The sequence below is a fragment of the Ovis canadensis genome, chromosome 2, assembly GCF_042477335.2.
Source record: "Ovis canadensis isolate MfBH-ARS-UI-01 breed Bighorn chromosome 2, ARS-UI_OviCan_v2, whole genome shotgun sequence".
Classification (NCBI taxonomy): Eukaryota; Metazoa; Chordata; class Mammalia; order Artiodactyla; family Bovidae; genus Ovis; species Ovis canadensis.
In genome coordinates this window covers 145,510,624-145,532,428 of record NC_091246.1, presented here as the reverse complement: position 1 = coordinate 145,532,428, position 21,805 = coordinate 145,510,624, and the positions used below count along the sequence as shown (strand labels likewise).

Genomic DNA, 21,805 nt, shown 5'->3' with positions numbered 1-21,805 from the left:
GAGCTGGCCCAGTCCCAAAGCAGTGCACGAACAGCCCTGTGCTGACTGTCAGAAAGATAGTCCAAAAGTGATCTTACCAACACAGTGATAGTCATCCCAATCCGGAATGTAGCCAAGCCTACACTTGCAACGGTAACCCAAACCACCATTGAATGTTCTGTGGCTGAGGACACAGATGTGCTGACAGCCCCCATTTTCATGTGCACACGGATTTCTTGCTGGAAGGAAAAATGTGTACTGTTAAATCTCAATTAGAAATGCTTATTTATCCAAGACATGCGAAGCCATTTTGCGACCTATGGGTGAAATGGGTTTGCAACTCCTTGGAGACATCACTACTGGTTATTACTGTACACATCCATTTAACTGCTCCCAATCCCATTGCTGCTCTTGAATCTACTCTTAAACTGATAGTGGCCACACACACAAAAAAAATTGAAATTGAATAGCCTTGAGGGTTCTTATCCTCCCAGTAACTGTATCACTTTGTCTGCTAGCATCAGTGATTAAAACTTGACTTCCCCCAAATAACCTCCCTGGATACTTACTTTGTAAGACAATTTACCACCAAAGATTCTAAGAGGTAAACATTATCCCAATTTTACAGAAAAGGAAACCGAAGTTCCAAAAGGTTTGACAACTTGCTCAAGATTATTTAGTTGCTAAACAACTAAACTAATATTCAAATCCAGATCTAATTCCAAAACCCTACATGTCTGAAACACAAACCAGTCTATACATCTAAAAACAATTCTCAAGGCAATGACTTTAGAAAGTTTATAGTACTCAAGGCTGTCAAAGTTAAAAATGTCTGCTTTTGAAATTGTTTTCTTATCCTTTAACTTACTCTTTAAAATAGTCTCTTTACCTTCTCAAGTAGATTCATTTTGAGAAACATAGGCAGGTATCACTCTGAGGCAAATAATATAATTTAGATGATGAAACTGGGTTATACTTTTGGTCAAGGGCAGATGTGAGTTTAGTAGCCATGAATTGATCATTCCAAATAGATATTTTCTAATATAGTATATACTTTCATATAGATATATAATATATATCTATATTATATATACTTTATATATATATATATAATATATATATAGTACATATTTTCCAATGAAGTGTTTATGTAGGAAGGGTAGTCATCTGAAACTATCAGTTCTAGAGGTTGGTTTGTTTGGGTTTTTAAATCAGCCTAATTACTTTATAGTCTTTCTCCAGAAAGCCAGACTCATCACTTAGCATTAGAGATTTAAAGTTAAATCTTTCTTTCTCTGAATTACTGTTCACTGATATTAAGCTTTCTTCCAACATAGCCTAGTTTGTGTTTTTTTTTCCTCTGATGCATAAGCAAATGCAGAAAAGAGCTATGGACACAGTCCAGTCATGTCAGTTTAAAACCTTGAAACCAAACTTATTATAAAATAACATAAGACTTAACAGTGTCTGAATCAAAATATTTCATTTCTTTGATTAGTGACTATCCTGAGAGACACCAAACCCAATGCTAAACAGGTGTCACACAAGGAAGAAGAAGAAAAAAAAAAAAGAGCTCTGGCACTGCCCAAATGAAATGGCCACTTAGGCATGTCACTTCCTTCTGGGTCTGACTTCTTTGACTGTAATATTAGAAAGTTGAATTAGGAGATTTCTCCCAGTAGACAAAGGATGGGTAATTTTAGTGTATTTGCTGCTCTTTCTCCAGCCTGTAGACAGGATCTGGTACACTGCATATGCCAATAAATGTCTGTTAAACACATCTCTATGTTCTTTGTAGACTGGGCATTTTAATTCTGAAATACATCAACTTCTCTAAAATACCCATGACCTGCAAAGCTAATTTCAGCTAGTTTAACTCTCTAGATAATCCATCAAACATTTGAGAACACCTCCCAAATCTCATGAGAACTTTGAGAAGACCTTTCTAACCAAGGCCTGTACCAAGCAGGGTTTTTCCTCTGTTGAGGGGGGGCCTACCATCGGGCTGCCTGAGGCCATGGTAAACAGTCACTCCAAACGGCTTCAGGGAAGAGCGGTAGTACAATCTGGGGTTAGTCTCCTTGAACTTGTTTGCCTTCAATACAGCCATCTTTGTCCAATCGGTGAAGAACAACTGTCCTTCAAACAAGCTTATTGAAAAGGGATGAGGAATGTCTGCCCCTCCGTGAATTACTGTCATCCTGTTACAAAAGAGATACACCATACAGTTTTGATTAAAGGTGGAATTAGTTCACATTGAACCCGGGTCTCCCGCACTGTAGGCAGTCGCTTTACCATCTGAGCCACCAGGGAAGTCTCAAAAAAAAAAAAAAGTTGCTAGCTACTACTATAGAATATATAGTCAAGATACATTTTAAGATGCAGGTAATATTGCTGTCAATACTTGCTAGAAGGACTTCCATGTTGCCTCTTAGAAAAGAGCCTTGGCACTTATAGACCAGTCCCTGCCCTAGCTAAATTTTTTGAGAAATTACTGCTTTCCCACCTGTTTGTTCTTCATTCTTTTAAGGTTGCCCCACATATAAAAGGGCTAAGTTGTGAAACATCATTTTGAAATTCCTAGGGGAAAGAGTGTAACAAGGGATGGGAAATCTGGTAGAAGATGCCTTCAACACTCACTTCACTCACAACACTGCACCACTGACAATTTCTCAGCCACTAGGGAACATGACAGCAAGTTGGCAAATTCGACGCATGGCAAGCACACACCTATTTCGGATGTCACTAGAGAGCAGAAAGCACAGGGCTACCACTGACATGCCTTTGCTTGATTAAACTGTCAGCTAATCACATGATAGTGGAGACAGAGTGCCCAGAACCGCTTAAATGGAAGACAAGAGAGGTAAGAAGTGCCAGACAAGGGGAAGAAATCAACATTGCTGCCATGACTACATCTACGGAATCAGTCATTCACTGAGGCCACACAAAGTGAGGTGGAGGATGGTTCATGAACGAGAAAAAAGGTAGGCAATTTCTCAGTCATCTGATTTATATGACTATTTTTGTCATTAGGTTAATTCATATTCTCACTTTGGGAACCAGTTTCAGTAATAAAAAGTCATAACCTTAATACTCAATCTCTTCATTTAAACAAATAGAGACTGTGGCAAACTGTGATACCATCCTTACAAATAAAGGAGAAACAGAAGTATCATGGTCTTTTAATTGAGAAAATAAGATCAAGTCATTTGGAAAAATCAAATTGACATGAGTAATTTTTCTTGGTCAAAAGTTAAAGGCTGTTTTAACCAGTTTTTGAAAACACCAAAAGAAGAGGATGTAAAATAGTTAACAATTAAATTAATCTATGGCCAACTCTAATCTGACTAAGAAGATGAAGGAAAAAAGTATGCCATAGTCTGCATTCAAATGTTGTTTAAATGCCTTTGAAGGATATCAGGTAAAAAGTCAGAATTTCTCTTTAAGGTTTGAAAAATATATAAGAGCAGTATAATCCAGTTAATTCCCACCAGATAATGTTAAACTTATTTACTAGGGGGAAAATAGAAAACTAAACTATAAAATGATCTTTGGGAAACAAACCCTACTGCTAAGTTGCTTCAGTCATGTCCGACTCTTAGCGACCCCCATGGACTGCAGTCTACCAGGCTCCTCCATCCATGGGATTTTCCAGGCAAGAGTACTGGAGTGGGGTGCCATTGCCTTCTCCGAAACAAACCCTAAGGGACCCAGAAAAATGAACCCAGGAGTTCATGAAAATAATGTGCTTCATCTGGGAGTGGGGGAGGGTTTGGAGAAGAGAAATCAAATTTGAGTGTTAACATGGAACAAGTCACATCATGCAGGTCACATCATGCAAATATCAACACAAAGATCATTCAAGTTATGTCAACCAACAAAGCAGTCTTTTAATTCTAGTTCTTCAGTATCCCTCCCCATAAATTTTACGTACTTCTCCCAAACTTATAAAGGTGTATTAAAAAAAAAAAAACTTTTTACCTTTTAAGTCCATCGTAAGTTACAGTCTCAATGTAATCAAATCGGGAGTCAACCCAGTAAACACGCTTTGATACCAAATCCAGGGTTATCCCACCAGGCCATCCCAGCTTTGTTGTTACCAAGTCTTTACGGTTGGAGCCATCCATGTAAGCTCTTTCTATCCTTGGTACTCCAAAAACATTCTGCCAATCTGAGAAAAATAAATAACTACAAAAGAAAAACAAAAGATGAGAGAATCAGCTATTTTACAAGTTTACTTAGTAAATATCTTTTGAGATTGTGTGTTTGGATCAATGGAAATCTCTTCTAGCTGATAAGAGAACCATGGAGGTTTAAAACAAAAGAGAAATTTTAAAGCATTAAAAATCAGAGACTGTGAGGACCAATTGTGGAGGCGGGGGTTCGAAAACTCCAAATAGCAACTATGAAAATGCACAATTCGCAGGCAAAAAAAAGAAAAAAAAGCTTATCTACCTTCTAACCTTCTTAATTTTTCTCCCCTGTTCCCTGACCCCATCTTTCACTTCTCTATTTACAGCCAGCAAAAACGCTACCAGGAAAAAAAATCTATCAAGCCATTTCCCTCCTTAATTCCTCACTCTAAGGCACAGTCTAGACATCATATACGTCATTTTCAAGGAAGGACAGATCATGAAATAGAAATGAATAATCACCAGCACTTAAGCGGCCTCAAGTTCATTCAACACTTTTAAGACCCAACTGTGAAAATCTAGGCAAAAGCTAGTCTCTACATAACTGGTCTTAACTGTGAAGATCAGGAAAATTTTAATTTATACCTGGAGAAAACACTGACATCTCAACACTGGTCTCTAACAGGAAATCACTAAAAGGGATAGGTCCAGTAGGGACAGGGTAGAGTCTTCAGACTATTAGCTTAGAAGCTCCATTAGGGATTGCAGATAGAGAAGGAATTTTAGGGAGGCTTTGGGAGACCACAGTAAGTTAAAGAGCACTCAAGAAAGTAGTGGAAAAATCATCAAACAATGTGGGTTTGCTTGACTTATAAAGCAGAGGAAGTGGCACAGTATCAAAGCCAGACTGGTGTGCTTACCAACAAAACCAAGCTAAATTGCTTACCAACAAAACCATGCAACAGAATCATGAGACATGCCTCAAAACAGCAAAACAATCATGGAAAATAAGGCCTACAACCTGCCCAGTGACATCAACAAGTTAATGACACCTAGGGCATGTTCTTTGCGTGTACAAAAATACTAATTTAGGGAAAGGTAATATTTCAAAGTGAAAGACACTTGTACTGAGATCTGATTTTTTTCCATAGTGCCGTGATGATCCTAGACACACCACAAAAACTCTCCCACCCAACAAATAGGAGGAATTAATGACCAAAGACTCGAAGAATGAAAAAGAAGGTGGTCTTATCCACCTCCTCTCTCTTCCTTTGATTATAAAAATGTAACCCACTAAGTACTCGGGGCAGGGCAACACTAACATCCTATGCTAATAGATCACTTATCTATCACTTTGCCTCTTGCTAAATTCTTTCTGTACTGAGGCATAAAGAACTGGGGTTCTTCAAAGCCCTCCAAAACACCACCTAGTGGTTTTAGATCTATCCACTGCTTAAAACAACTTCACAGCTTAAGAGTGATCACATTAATAATGGTTTAGTTGTGACAATACTATTAGAGTCAGAAAAAAGAATTCAATCTCTCAGCCAGGAAAACATGGCAAACACTAAGCATAAAATTCATACCCCAATAACATTACATATTTTTAGGACATTGGTAGGTATATTTGGACTGCACATCCTCAAATTGGATTATATTTAGCTAACCCCTTTAAAGCTGCTATGAAAAGAGATATGAAATAAACAAGGATTCTACAGTACAGAGCATAAAGAATCTTCAACTATGCCAATGGATGTTTTATCTAAAGGGGGAGAAATGAAACTCAAAAAATGCTGAAATCAGTATGTTTGCAAATAACTTACCCAACAGTTGGGTCCACAGCAATTCCTCTAGGATGTCCCAAATGTTCACTTATAAGGGTAATCCGATGGCTTCCATCCAAATTTACCACATCTATGCAGTTGACTCTGGTCTCCACAATATAAAGTTTATTATTTACCCAATCCACAGCCAGATTCTCTGGGTCTTCGATAGAAACACCGAGAACTTCTCTGATACGTGAACCAGAGATGTCAACTGAAAAAACCTGAAAGAAAAACCAAAATTATTAAACCTCTTAAGCATAACTAATTGGGAGAGTTTTCCAGGGACTTATCTTTGGTGTAGAAATCAGTCATTTGAACTAAAAAAAAATTTACTAGAGACATTTTATTTTACATCATGGGTTAATAGGAGGTGGTGGGGCATTTTGTTAAAAGCATGTGAGGCATATACAAAAAGTTGAGTTTTTTTTAAAAAGCCTGTATCTCTAATTCTTAAGTAGTTAGTGAAAGTTTAATTCAATGTGGATTTTTGGTGGCACAGGTGGAAATGGTTTGTTTTGATTGCTAGCTGTTATTAAATCAGACCTACTACTTTCAATTTTTGGAAAATTTATGGAATTTATCCATTAACTGAATTAAAATTTTATTAATTGTACAAGGAAATGTAAGAAGAAATAAAATATCTTTAACTCTTTAAGAATCTCTAAAATCTATGTTTTAAAAATCTCCATTGCATTACTCAAAGTTGAAATCAGATCCATCACGTTTTCCAAATAAGAGAGCATAATGAAATTTTGGCTGTTAAACAAAATACTGTCAATATTTGTTACCCAATGCTCAATTACAGTTCCATTTAGAAGATGCAGGTAAAATCTGGTTTTTATCATCCAGGAAAGCAGAATAGTTTTTACATTTTAAATGATCAAGTTTCAAAAATTACTACCAAATATCTATCCAGTTTTGAAAGAATGTCTACTATTTCTTTTAATTAGGCTTTTGGACTCCATTTCGAATAAAATTAAAAGTTGCTCAAGGCTAATCCATATAATAGACTGCTTTGTTTAATAGGTCACATGTAATACTATAGCTGTAAAAGGTGCTGATTAACATAAAATATCTCAAGGGCCTTTTTTGTTAGAAAACAAAGGAACTTCCCTCCCTACTCCTCCCAAAATGAAAAACTATCAACACTTTGTTCTTGGAGTTCTATCAGGTCCCAAGCTATACTCCAGAAATTTCTATTTACCTTATTTTGCACAACGTCAGTCCAAAAGACTCTGCGTAGCCGATAGTGAAAATCCACACCCACAGCCAATCCACGATTTTGAGACTCTGCCAGAATCTGAAAGTTGTTTCCATGAATGCTACCCTTTAGCAAATCCCGACCATCAGAGAAGATCACAAAGGCCTCACCAACTAAATGTGAAGAAGGAAGGCATTGTCAGTCCTTCAAGTGAACAGAGATGATGAAGCAACTTACAACTGTGTTTTCTTATTTGGTTTTAAACCTTCAGAAAATACATATCAGAATGTGTATGTAGAAATACATATCATTTTACCCATTTTACAGGTGGGCAAATTAAGGCACAAAGAGGTTTAATGAAATGTCCAAAATCACAGTAAGTTAGGAACAGAGTCTGTCAAGAACGCAAGTGTCCTAAATGCTGGTTCGATGACACTGAGGTATCTTTGATGATATGGGCACCTTTCCCCAGGTGCAACTTAAGATTGTGTAAAACACAAAACCCATTTTAAAGATTAATGGGAAACCACCCCATGTGGAAAACATGGCGATGGTGGACCCAAACCTGCTACACGCATGCAAAATGAATAGTTATTCATTGAAGTCTGATTTGCTAATGTCAAAGGATAAGAAATAATATAAAAGTTCATCACTAAAGGACTAGTTAGATAAATTATATACATCCAAAAAATGGATTCTGCCACTATTAAAAAACACTGTAGACCTGAAACACTGGAAACCAACTATATTTCAGATAAAAATAAAACAAAATTAAAGTAGAGTTCTCCATATTGATATGGTAAGCCCTTAAAAATATAGTATGCAACATTAGCAAAATGAAGAACTGTATGTATAGTTCACTACCATACATGTAAAAATAGAGTTAAATGTCTATATTTGCATATTCTTAATTATGCATTTAATAATCTCTAGAATTAAAATAAACAGTGATTATCCATAGGAGAGGCGAAGTGGGAAACTGGGCAGAGTGGAATGGGTAATAGGGGGTGGGGAGGTGGTCATATAACTTCTCAATAAGTGAAATTTTTGAAAATATGAGTATGCACCTGTTTAAAAAAAGTAACTAAAGTTAGTCCACAGCATATCAGGTAATTTCTACACAAAAACAACTAGAAAATAGTCCACTCATAGATGGGCAAATCAGATTCAGAAAGATACTAACGGCAGTTTAAACAGGTGTGGGAAAAAAATAATAATAACTGGGAAAAGAGAGTGAAGTCAAGCTCTTATTACCCAGAAATCCACAGTGACATAAATTTTCCTGACTTTTCTATACCACAGTATTCTTATAATGAAGGCATTTTCACAAGCTGTAATCCAAATTTAGCAGGTCCATTTTGAACCACCTCTAAAAAAATTTTGCATAAACAGTGCCTATTGATATTTGTCACCCTGTGGTAGGTACATTAACTAAAAATAGGTCAAATGTACTCATAAAATTTATGTGGTAGATGATATACTATTTCAGGCCCAAAGTGAACAAGCAATCAATAAAATTTAAAAAACCCAACCATGATTAATCCACAAGTTGGTCCCTAACAGCACGAAATTAATGTTGACCCATTCTTCCAACAGCAGGGGCCACATCTGATTTGTGGTAATCAAACCCGCCATCTGCCTTAATGCTGATATTTCTTTTGACTTCTGCTATGCAAAGAGGATAGACGTTTACCGGTCAGAAACACGAGTGTCTTTAATTTACTCACAAGAAGAATTAGCTCTGCAGTGCTTCTGGCGCTCCAAGACATACCCCTCTACACAGTGACACCGGTGATGGCCAATTCGGTCTTCACATATCTGGTCACAAACTCCCCATATCTGGCAATCATCAAAATCTGCCACATAGAAAACAACCAGTTATAATCATGTTGAACAACATGGGTTGAGCACTTTCTGAAAAAAATCTTGGACAAGCTATACAGGAATCTGGTGATGCAACTGCCTAAGGAAGTACCCCCTGGGGAGGCAGGCCATAGGCATTGTCATACTAAGGAAAAACACAAGCTCTTTAAAATCTACATAAAGGATAACATTGCAGGTGATGCACAACACTGCTTGGACTCATTGCCTTTGCATTTCATTTACTAATGATGGTTTACAAAATACCTGATACAAAATTTTGCTATAATACAAAAATTTAATTTTAATTAAAAAATATATAAAATTTTTGTATAAATGTATCCTTTTAAAATTGTGCTTTCCAATGTGGTAGACACTAGCTCTCTGCAGCTTCTCTAAGTTATATTTAGGTGAACTAAATTGAAATAAACTTAATAATGCAATTTCTCAGTCACACTTGCCACATTTCAAATGCTGACAGCCACATGTGATTAGTGGTTACCATACTGGAGGACACAGACATCTCCATCACTGCAGAAAGAACTGCCTTATATCCAACTGCTCAATGAGACACAAATAAAGTATGGAATAAAGCATCTGGAAAGGTCTGTTTATCCTTTTCTCTGATGTCAAAAGTCATCACCAAAATTAAAATCATTTTTAAGTCATGAAAAATACATTCTCTTCTGCTTACTCATTAGCATTATTCATTCATTTAATATGCAGTTGTTGAAAATCCATTACACAATAGAGCTCTGTTCAATGGCCAAGTAGTCCCAGTTCTATCAAACAGTAAAAAGACTTTCCATATAATTGACACATAAACAATACAACATGGGGGCAGGGAAGAAAAACACACATGTCTTTCTTTAAGATTATAAAGCTTAAAGGGCACAGAAATTGTCCTATCCTTGGGTAACTGGTGCCAAATATTTCATTTGACCCTCGAAGTTCATACTCACTCTTCACCCTCTTTCGCCCTGCTCTCTTTCTTTGGAGAATGAGGTCCACAGCCTAAATCAACAGGCTCCTATCCCCTAGGGCTTCAGAAAATTCTCAAGTAAATTACAACTCCCGAGACTCACAGGTCTGGGGTTCTCTAGAATTTCTGGGATCTGAGAACATTTGCAAAGCTGTGAGTTGAATTCTACCATGCCTGCTGCATGCCCCACCATCCTGTGACTCCCCAACAAGAAAGGCCAAGAAGGAATTTCCTGGCGGTCCAGTGGTTAAGAATCTGCCTTCCAGTGCAAGGGACATGGGTTTGATGCCTGGTGGGGGAACTAAGATCCCCTTGCACTCTAGAGCCCAGGCTCCACAACTAGAGAAGCCCCCGAGTGCCATTAACTAGACAGAAAGCCCATGTGCCACAACGAAGACCCAGCAGAGTCAAAATCTAAAAAAGAAAAAATTTTAATTAAAAAAAAAAGACCAAGAAAGTCCTGGGATCAAGATAATGGTTCCCGTTTTCCCTCCAGATCAAGTATAACAACACAGACCAGCACGTCTTTCATCCCCAGGACAGTGACAAAGAAAAAATTAATCCAATTTGGACATGACAAGGTAAAAGGACATGTGGGTATAGACCAAAAGCCAACATTTGATCTATTTCTTCTGTGCCCTCACTTCCTTTCTGAGAAAACACCACGTGAGGCTTTGCTTCAGTAGGAATGTACAGGACATTCGCCCTCAAACTCCCAGGGTATCATGACCTCATTCTGAATCCAAGACACTATGACTATGCCTAAGGATCTGGAGTTACCCTGGGAACAGGAGTTCTCATGTCAAAAAGAGGGTGGAGAAGTCATAACTAGGAATTCTTGGGTGCAAATGCCCTTCCTACCATCTGGGTTACAAGTACTGTACAGGTTTAAATGAGTAAATAAACACTGTCACTTTTAAAGACTAAGATTCTGTTCATCATTACAAAGAAGAATGAAGGCTAATTAATATCCATCCATTGTCAGCCAAAAGAAAGACAAGAAAAATGAAAGGGAGACCTGAGGATTTTAAAGAGAGTAGAAAAGGTCATGGAAACTACAAAACAATAAAATGCTGCTTCAAAATCCTCCTTCCCAGCCCAAGTCACCTTCATCTACTTTCCTTTTTACTCTTTGTCCCCTCTTACCAACAAATACTGCTTTGAGAGTAATTTAAAAAAAAAAATCCTGCTCGGATACTCTCTGATCCAGCTGGCTGTGTGCAATCCCACCCTGCTAAATGACCTTCCTGCCCTAAGGCTGCACCACGATGTCATTCCCTCAACAAACAGCACGTCCTTGTCAATCAAAAACAATAGTCCAGTAAACTGCTCTGGTGGCTCGCCTTAAGAGTCTCCACAGGTAGGTCAAGACTACCAGGAGCAGAGAATGGTAGAAGGAAAGATTTCCTGTCATGATTATTCCATTTTATTCTTAACAATCACTGAGGCATCCCCTGGGGAGCCATGGCTAAGCTGATAAACATTGCATGGGTTTCCAACACCTGAAGCTTCGGTGGTAACTCAGGCATGCAGAGGATTACAGGCATACAGAGAGTGTTTGTTCAACTGAAATGCTTGAAAGAGCAGACCTAAACAATTCTCTAAAAGCTCAGCTGAAGTGAGTGTAACTGGTTTCATAATGGCATGTATTGAAATTAATAGGTTCTCTTTTACCAAGAAAGCAAAATATAGTCTTCTTGAAAAGAAATGTGAAATAAATGTTAATCCAGCTTCAAAACTCAGAGGCAAAGGTACATTCTTAAAGGACAAGAAAGGTCACAGAGAAAGTCTCTGCAGGTAGCAGAGGGCCTCACATTCACAAAACTCAAAATTGCAGACTTTTGAGCTTGTATCCAAAAGAGGTCATCTATACTAAAGTCTAGGTACGTCGTAAAAGGACTGAAAGATGTTTGTGGACCTTAGAATTAGTGCCCAAGTATCAGACTACTTCCAGTAGTAGCAGAACCAAGTGTGTTCTTGAATTCTGAAATGATCCTGTGTACAGCATAACACTGCAAAATTCTGTTACGTTCATTAATAGATTTAAATGTAAAAATCTTGTTATGAAAGTTTTTCATTTCTTAAAGGATGCAAAAAATTGAAGCAGCCTGGACCTCTCTCTGACCTACAACTCAAACCTCATCACAGGCTTAAGTATTAGAAAAGATGTTGGAAAACATGTTAGAAAATGTGGCTCTAGAAGGAGGGCGGAGGAGCGATCGTGGAGAGACTAAAGAATAGGTTGCAAGGTATCACAAGAATGAACCAGGGATTCTTAAAGAGCAAATCCCTTTTCCTGAAAACATTTCATGGCCTACTGAGTTCCAACTACAAGGCAGCCCAGCCCAAATTTCTCTTTAGGATTGAGAGGAAAAAGAGAGAAAAACAAATATAACACTGAGGATGTGGCTTCCGGTATCTCTACCGGAATTCCTTTTCTAGTAAGAGAAAGGGGAAAGGCCTGGAGAACTAAGACTGGAAATCGGGTTGGCAGCTGGGTGGCAATATAGGGGGAGGAGGAGCCTGACAAGTGTCAGACAGCCCGAGCAGTCTCACACTTAAAGAGAGCGTAAGCAAGGTTTCCGTGTCAGAAACTCAGGAAATAGATTTTCTCCAGAGTTTGTAAACCAGAGTGTTTCTTTTGTGCTTGTTTATTTTATTTATTCATTTATTCACTTTTGCCCACACCACACGCCTTGTGGGATCTTAGTTCCCTGACCAGGGAACCCTGGCCCTTGGCAGTGCAAGCTTGGAGTCCTAAGTGCTATGTAAATAGCTGCTTGCACACAGAAAGTTCAAGTTTTGCTTTGGGGAACTTTCTGCCCCACCCCACTCCCCTTCGTATTTGATTCCCCAGTTGACTGAACTGGAGATTGAAGAATTCACAGATAGGGAGGGCCAACTGTATTTAACAAGTATGGCTATATAATTCTGCTTCCAAATATATAAAACAGCAATACACAATGTATCAAAAGAACAAGCTCCATCATTAGGTACTGGACAGACATACAAGTAGCTAGTTTATTCACTCATCATCCAACCACTCTTTTGCCATGGGCACCTCACAAAAGCTTCTCAGAGTTAAAACTTCATATTGGCCAGGTTTTCAGTGAAGACTGTGTTGCTCTTTGTTAACAGATTCTCCTCTCCACAAATACAAACTCCTTGATGTTAAAGGGAGTGCCCGCAGTGCTGTAAGTACTGTGATGAAAGGCTGTCACTTACCGACGCAGTTATTGGTTCTATTTTGGTTGACAATAAAACCTGGGGGGCAGTAACACATCCCTCCACCTGGTGACTTGTGGCATTGGTATTCACATCCCAAGGACGGACACAGATTCACATCTAAACAGAGAAAAAGACTTTCTGAAATGAAAGGTGATCTCTGGACAAGGCTGATTTATAAGAAGTAAGAACTTTCCAAAGTAAAAGCTCAGTAAGTATGCAGTAACACAGAAAATCTGTCCCCATTCAAGCCTGCAGTATGATGCAATAAAAACTCAGGACATATTTTTTAAAATTCATTATAACTAAGTGTAAGCACAAGGCATCAGAAGTGCTGTTCATGAAAAAAATCTGGTCAAAAGTCTATCTTTGTGTCTAGAAAGATATTAGGATATCTAAATAGAAAGAGATCTATCTAGATATCTATTTCTTCTATCTAGAAAGAATAGAAGGATATTCCCAATTTCCAAGCCACTAAACACTAAACTTTTAACTTAAAAAGCTAATTAATCCAAGCCAGCTTCAACTAATTTTTGTTTTCTAACTTTTGCACTAGGACTATTTAAAAGGGCTCCCAAAGAAATGGCAGGGGGGTGGGGGGGGGCGGTAAAAAAGAAGCCTTTTTTTCATGGAAAAGAAATCACCAAAACTTTCGGGTTATAGTTCACAGTCACTGCCAGGCAACTATAAGATAATTCAGAGAGAAATCAAGGCCATTAATTGCATTTTCCTACAGGACAGCCAGCTGTCCTCAGAAGTGATGGCTTATAGTGGGGAAATATTCTACGGCTACGGAGTGGGGGTAGGGGAGTGGGTAACTCCAAGTATAGATCCCTGAAACCAGAAGTTTTTGAGTAAAGCCAGCAACACTTTTTCCAGGTATAATCCAGGGAATAAAATCTCCAGAATACTTTTAGAGTAATCACAATCACCATTAAAACCATTCTTCCTGGGAAGGAGATGCGGGGGAGGAAGAGTCACAGATATTTATAAACTCCTCCCATCAAGAAATGGAGTCTATTTCTTCAGTCCATTAAATCTGGGATCAGTGTGACTTCTTTTGGCCAATAGAACACTTAGGAAACATGACGTAAGTCGAGGCTTAGAAGAGCTTGTTCACTGGGGTTTGCCCTTTCCATGACCAGGCAAACACGCCTGGACTAGCCATGCTTTTGCTGGAGCATCCTGAGATGTGAGTGAGCTGGTTCAGGCCAAAAGAATAATGCTGCCAACCCACAGGACTGTGAGAAACAACAAATGCTTGTTGGTTAGAGCTACTAAGTCTTGGAATTGTTCATTCTGCAAACACCAACTGATACTCTCTATATATGGCAATCTGTTATAGAAAAACAGAGACACCATTATCTGAAAGATGTCCAGATAAATTTCCATACTCACCACACTGTTGTCCTGCAGTGATATTGCTTTCGTCTTCTCCTCCTGGACAATCTAAAGTCCCATCACAAACTTTAGAAATTGGGATGCATTTTCCAGACTTTGGACAGGCCCATTCATTTGGGTAACATTCAAAGGTACGATTAATTTTGCTTTCTGTGGGGTAAAAAGAGAGTTACAATAGGCCACATAAGAGGTAGAGCCAGCCATTTTTCAATACATGGTTAAGAGGGGATAGAGATCAGGTAAACAAGAAACCTACAAATGACCGATATTTCACAATAAACAAGTAGTTTCTCATGCTACAACTGACCTTTTATTGAGATTCTAAAGAATGGTAAATGTTATTATTTAGGTTCCAGTCTTTCTAGGGGAGGCAACTCCCAGCCAAATTATAAGAGTAAGAAGCAGAAATGGGCCTGAGTTATCAACAAACTATATGAATAACCTGTAGGAGAACATTCAGTTATTAAATTATGAACAATAGAACTAGAGCTATCTAATGCCAGGATTCCTGAGTTTGTGTGTGTGTGTATGTGTGATTTTTGGTTGGTTTTGTTCTGTTTCTTTAGTGAATTATCAACAGTACAAGAAAGATTATAACCCAGAAGTTGGAACACAACTTCTTGCAATACTGAAACATGAAACCAATGGACGCTCCCAACCAGAAGAAGCAAGATTATTAATATATCCGGGCTAGAATCATAAAGGTAACTTGCTTTACATGTGGGTGTTAGCAGTTTCCAAGCTGTTGGAGGTACTGCTGATAACTGCCCCGTGAAGGGGATGAATATCACTGACAATTTCCTTCTCACTTCTCCCAATAGTGGCCTCTCCTACATCTACCAATCTTCAGCTCAGTTGTTCTTCATGGTTGTAAGGTCTTAAGACAAATCACATTTTCCCCTATTTTTGCTCCTTCCCCAGACTACTTCTTTTATATAGATAAATCTAATTAAGATAAAAGTCTGAAAAAGAAAACCTCAGATAGGGCTGTAAAGGAGGACAGACTGTCCTATCTATTTGGCCTTACTGTTGGGAAAGGATTACAATTTACGCTATTTTTGAATTCTGTGTCTTTTTAGAAAAAGCTAGGGGAACCACTCTTCCTCACCCAAAATACCCTGTCAGTCCAGCCAATCTGGAAACTTGCATGTCACACAGATAATTTCTAACAAGGAAAGTAGGAAAAGCAAGACCTGGAAAACGCTTGCTTGAAAATTGGAAAATACTTTCCAATCAGAAGCTCTTCCCCTCCTTACCACATCCGTCTTCATCAGCGTTATCTGCACAGTCACCTTCTGCATCACAAACCCAACTCTGTGCAATGCAGACGCCATTAGGGCAAGTGAATTCGTTGCCTTTGCAGGTCCGATAAGCACCTGGAAGAAAATAAAACGACAGCTACACTCCAAAGATACAAAGAAATCAAAGTGCTCACCCTGCCACCTAAACTGAGCTCCAAGAAACTGAAATTTCTACGCCCATTTAGTCCCTTAACTATCTTGACAAAAATGAACAAAAAAAAAAAAGAGAGAGAGAAAGAGAAGAAGAGAGAAGGGGGAGAAGAAAACAGTAGCTTTGGGTTCAGGACATGAAAATCAAGTGCATCAAGATGAAAAACAAAATAGCTATAAATGGACACAGAGCAAAGAATACAGACTGACAAAGATGCTACAGAAATGCCAATGGCCAACATTCTCTCACTTGACCACAAGCACGGTAATTGCTGTCTAGGACTCAATGATTCTGAGTAACTCATTCCATGGTATCACATTCCTCTCAATTTAGCACTGAAATAAGCCCAGGTGCCAGAAAGGAAATCCAGTAATACAATATGCCCTATATCTTTGTGGCCTAAGAAAAGAATGCAAACTGTCCATGAGCAACACTTCAACTCTGCACAGATCTTTGGAAGGTAAAGAAGTCTAAGTTTAGCAACACTGCTGAGGCTCATGCCATGGGCCCTAAATGATATTCTGGCCTCCTCTGCCAGAGGTGACTCTTTCATTTGAAAAGAATAATACATCAGTAGGGGGGAAAAATACAAAGACAAGAGCATTCCTAACAGCATGCCCCAAAATGAGGAAGTCACCGTACTGCAAGAAAGTTCATCACTGCCATCTTCGCAGTCAATTTCGTGGTCACAGACGTAGGTTCTAGGAATGCACTGCCCACTGCCACACTGAAACTCAGTGCGCGAGCATAGGTGAGCTGGGACACAAGGTTAAAAGGGAAAAGAAAAGAGAATTTCAATTTCACTGTAGCCACTTAATTTCATAGCAAGAGTCTATCTCAAGTTTCAAAAGATTCTTACCATGCAGCAATGTGCTGGTAAATGTTTAATAACCAGTTCTCCAGGAACATAAAAGTCCTCACTTATTCTATCTGCCAATTTCCACAGTGTAAAATACTCCACCACGGCTGACTTTCAAGCCACCAACATGAATTCACTGAACAAAACTTGAGAAGAAATGTGCATAACTGGCCAGTAAACCAGCTTCAGCATATTACTTACTGCAGTTGCGTTCATCAGAGGCATCTCTGCAATCAACCTGCCCATTACATCTCTGACTGGTGTTATAGCAGGCTCCGCTGGCACAAGTTAGCTGCTCACATACTGGGTATCCTGAAAGAATGGAAATAGCACACAAATCTTAAATGAAGATGTTGCTTAGCAATCGCTTCTTGAATGACTACCATATCCTAGACACTAACTGCTGAACATATATTGGTAAACAAAAGAGACATTCTTTGGATAACCTAAGAATGACACAAACAGCAAATTACAAACTGGACTATGTGCTTAATGTTGTAAGTACAGAGTGCTTTGAGAGGGCATAGTAGGGGGGAATGGAAGCCCAGGGAACTGGGCTCTAAAGTGACTTGTGAACTCCAAGCCGAAGAATGAGAAGAAATTTTAACTTGTCAAAATGAACATTCTTTTACATAATATAAATAACACCCCAGGAAAGCAACGTACCATCACACATGGTTCGGGAGATGAAGGGCTGGTTCTTTGGCTGCAGGGTCAAAGAAAGAAAACAGGCCAAGAAGCCAGGAAACCTGGGACCTGGGGTGCCACTCCATACCTATTTACTCTTACTTGAATTATTCATTTTTCTGTGTCACCATTTTCTCATCCACACATACAGGAACCTCCAAAAGACAATGTCTAGTAAAGCACTCTGAAAAGCATAATGTGCTCTACAAAAGCACAATATGAGCTACAAGCCCAAATCATTGTTACCATATTATGTACTGACGATCACTTCACCGCCGTTAGCCAAATGCTTTTTAGCCCTGGTTTTCTCTCAGTGGAAAAATCAGGATGTTCCCTTGAAGGAAAAAGATACTATCAGCCCCTCCCTTGTGCTTCCCCAGACTTGGAACATATCTCATGACCCCCTTACTATAGGCTCCATTCTATTCACTGATTATCTGTTTCCCCCATGACATTATGAAATCCTCTGAGATCAAGGATCCTGTCTTACTCAAATCCCCATCATTCAGTACAGAGACTAGGTCATTTACCCATTGCGCTCAAGAAATGCTTGGGAGTACCAGAGTTATCACAGCTGAACTTTTTAGGTTGAAAAGTTTTTAAAAATAGTGTGAACTTCTGCCCTTTACGGTCTTTTAAGAGTCTCCCTCTCACAAGTATGATATCTTTCTTGGTCTATTTTTTGTTTCATTAAAGCTTGTTTTCATAGTGATTCTCAGATTCTCCTCTAATTTCTTTTTCAGTAAGAAAAGGGTACATCTCCAAGATCAGACAGCAGTCCCACTTCATGATGTTCCATAGTAAAAGAGTAAGCACAAATATTCTTACCTCCAGAAGCTCAAAGCTAGTCTATTAAGTGTCTATAAATACTTCAATTGCCAAGTTGCACACAAACAACTGTATACTAAAATGGGAGGCATTTAATAACTGATAAAATTTATTTTTTTTGCAAATTTTATTTTTTTAATCAACCAAGAACCAGTTAGTGTTTAGGGTTATTGCTGTCTTTTCATCATAAGGATGGCACACATCCCAAATGCATCTTCAAAGGGTCACATAGCTCAGTTTATTCATTCTCCCTTCAAGAGATGCCTAGAAGCCAGCTGAGTCCAGCAAGTGATTCCTTTCCCCCTTGCACTGGATAGCCGTATGCCATCTAGGCTATTCAGAGAGCAGCAAGCAGGAAGGAAATCTTAGAAAACCCAACCTCTTTACAATAAGGGAGATATCTATCAGGAAGAAATTTTATGTGGGCATGGACTGTGACTCTTTCATTTAAGGTGATTATTGTAGATATGAAGGAACTGAGGCCAATATACTGGGCAGATCTCTTGTTCTCCCCATCCTTTCTGAGGGCCATTCCCACACTGAAAACTAGTATCCACTAATATAACTAAAGTTTGCTGACACGATACATCAGCACCACAAACAACAAGGCCAGCTTGATGTCATCAAGCTGATATGTCAACCATATTGGTAAGGTTAGAGGTCAGTAGTTTGACACTTGGAATGAAGTATGAACAGCTTTCTTGTCTCTGACCAAGCTGATAGTAAATCTGTCAGTCAGCTGAGGATTTGCCCTGCACACCTTCTGGTCTCTGCTGTGCCTGACTAAATGTACAGGGATACCCATAGGAAGGACTGCACGGAGCCAAAACATAAAATATACAGAAGATTTGGCAAACTGTTTCTAAAAGCTTTTCCCTCTTTGAATACCCCTCAGAGGGAAAAGGTCCAAGTTGTACACTGAGCAAAGTTAAGAAATGAGCAAATTCTATTTCCTTTAAAGATTTCTACTGCTAACAGTATTACTAAGCTTCAATCTACCCCAGAAAACAGGAAGTCACAATACTTGGTGATAATGTATCTCTGTGAAGTCTAACTTTTTGGTTTATTTGCTTGGATGGAGTCAGTCTAACCCTGTAAACTTTTTCCCATGGGACAAATCCATCATGTAGTTGAAATGTCCTACAGGACTTCCAGTAAAGGGGAAGGGTAGTAAGAGAGAAGATACTGTATAAGAATACCGGAGAATATCATCCTTGTAAGTTTTGTTTTAATGGAAAGATTGACAAGTACCTATTAACTAAGCCCCAGACTACTAAAGTTGACCTGATACAAAAAATGCAAGAATTTTTTCTTGCATTTTTTGTGTTTTGGCTCCGTGTTTTTATATTTTGTGTTTTGGCTCCATGCAGTCCTTCCTATGGGTGTCCCCGTACATTTAGTCAGGCACAGCAGAGACCAGAAGGTGTGCAGGGCAAATCCTCAGCTGATTGACAGATTTATTATCAGCTTGGTCAGAGACAAGAAAGCTATTCATACTTCATTCCAAGTGTCAAAAAATGTATCCTCTTTCATCTCCCTTCCTTTCTCCAATTTTCAAAATGATTCATGTCCAGGTTTGCTCCTCGAAATTGGGAGCTGCCTCCAAATATACATATAGGATTGGTACTTGACGGTGTTTTAAGTGTTTTCTCTGCTAATGATCTGGCTTGGAGCAAGAAATTTCCATGCTATAGCTCTCTTTGCATAATCAAGGAGGAAGACGTGGTTTGAGAAACTCACTGACTTTCCTGAATGAAAATCATCCACAGCAGAGTAAGACACAGATATTAGGCACTACTCTTCATTATCTTCATAGAAAGGTTCTAAATACATTCTATTCTCAGAATTTGACAAAATAGCCAAGAAGACAAACTGATTCTAAAGAAAGAGAAGGTATCTTAAAGGTATATTATGATGCTTAAGCCAAGATTAAAAGGAAAACAAGAAATAAGTCCTGAATAGCACCTGGGATTTTCCAAGGTCCTAGAGTCATCCTTTATAAGTAACTTTGTTAGTTCAGTTCCAAGGCAGGATAATCCAGTCAGAGTAATGATTTGCCAGAAAAAGTTTACTAGTTTGACTGCCAGCATTTAGTAAAAGTACCATCCCCAGAGTTACATAAGCAAAAACAACAATAATCATCAAAAACACGTATTGAAAATGATGTGCCAGAAGCCTGTTCAAGTACTCAATACATATGAACTTATTTTGTCCTTGTAACATCCCAATGAGGTAGTTACCACTATTATTCCCATTTCATAGATCTTGTATCTGTGCCTCTCTGAGGTATAAGGAGGTTGAACAATTTGAAAAAAAAGTCATATGACTGGTAAGCTGGAGAATCAGAATTCAAATTCAGTCAACCTGGCCCCACAGTGCGTATTCCTAACCACTATAATAGGTACTTCTAGTCCATACAGACTTCAGAGTAATAGGAAGAGGAATTTATAGGGAAAAGAATGAAACTGAATGAAAGGAAGAGATTTTAAAAAATCATATGAAAAGAAAGAGAAGAAGAAAACCCAAGAAAAAAGTTTGTGGTTTTTTTTTCCCCCCCATTTAGTTTCTCATTTCACTTTGGTAAGTCTGGAGAAGTGAGGTCAAATATAAATTTCATCAGATTATTTTATATTCTACTAAGGACTTCAATCTGATATAATCTAGGGACTCCAGGAAACCCTACGCTAAGAAACAGCTTTTCAAGAGTACCAGGACAAACAAGAGAAGTCCATACCAAAAAAACAGACCACGTGACTTCCCTTGCAGTCTAGTGGTTAAGACTTTGCCTTCCAGTGCAGGGGGTGTGTGTTTGATCCCTGGTAGGGAGCTAAGATTTCTATGTCTCATGGCCAAAAAACCAAAACATAAAACAGAAGCAATATTGTAACAAATTCAATAAAGACTTGAAAAATGGTCCACATTAGGGACTTTATGGGAGAATGGATACATGTATATGTATGAGTGAGTCCCTTCACTGTCCACCTCAAACTATCACAACATTGTTACCCAGCTATACTGGAATATAAAATTAAAAATTAAAAAAAAATAGTCTACGTCAAAAAACAGAAAACATACCACAAAGTGGCAGAAGACCAGCCTACTCCCCTCCCTGGCCCCCTCCCACCTCCTGTGTCAGTTTAATCCAGTCCCTGAAGTAAGTCACCATGGACAAGGGAGTGCAAGGGGGCAACAGAGAAGCATTTCCTGCCTCTTTGCAAAAATAATTAGAAGCATCTTTCAATGAAAAGCATACATATAGTAATATTTATAAAATGAAAATAGCAATTCAGTACCTTGGAAAGAGAAAGCAAATATGATCTTCCCAAGGGCTACTAAAATTGGGCTAACATCAAGTTTAATCTGAGCAGCTTT

The 21,805-nt window shown here is 38.5% G+C and overlaps 1 protein-coding gene across 1 annotated transcript in view; it reads right to left on the bottom strand.

Annotated features, from left to right (window-relative positions):
- LRP2 (LDL receptor related protein 2) overlaps positions 1-21,805 on the bottom strand; it is a 182,435-nt gene that overhangs the window by 114,082 nt on the left and 46,548 nt on the right. The window contains exons 5-15 of the mRNA XM_069577240.1: positions 17,120-17,230; positions 16,702-16,815; positions 15,864-15,983; positions 14,605-14,757; positions 13,207-13,326; positions 8,867-8,995; positions 7,143-7,312; positions 5,936-6,159; positions 3,961-4,167; positions 1,978-2,180; positions 78-218 (exon numbers count right to left, since the gene is read on the bottom strand). Of these exons, the coding sequence (XP_069433341.1) occupies positions 78-218; positions 1,978-2,180; positions 3,961-4,167; positions 5,936-6,159; positions 7,143-7,312; positions 8,867-8,995; positions 13,207-13,326; positions 14,605-14,757; positions 15,864-15,983; positions 16,702-16,815; positions 17,120-17,230 (1,692 nt within the window). The remainder of the gene's footprint in view (positions 1-77; positions 219-1,977; positions 2,181-3,960; positions 4,168-5,935; positions 6,160-7,142; positions 7,313-8,866; positions 8,996-13,206; positions 13,327-14,604; positions 14,758-15,863; positions 15,984-16,701; positions 16,816-17,119; positions 17,231-21,805) is intronic.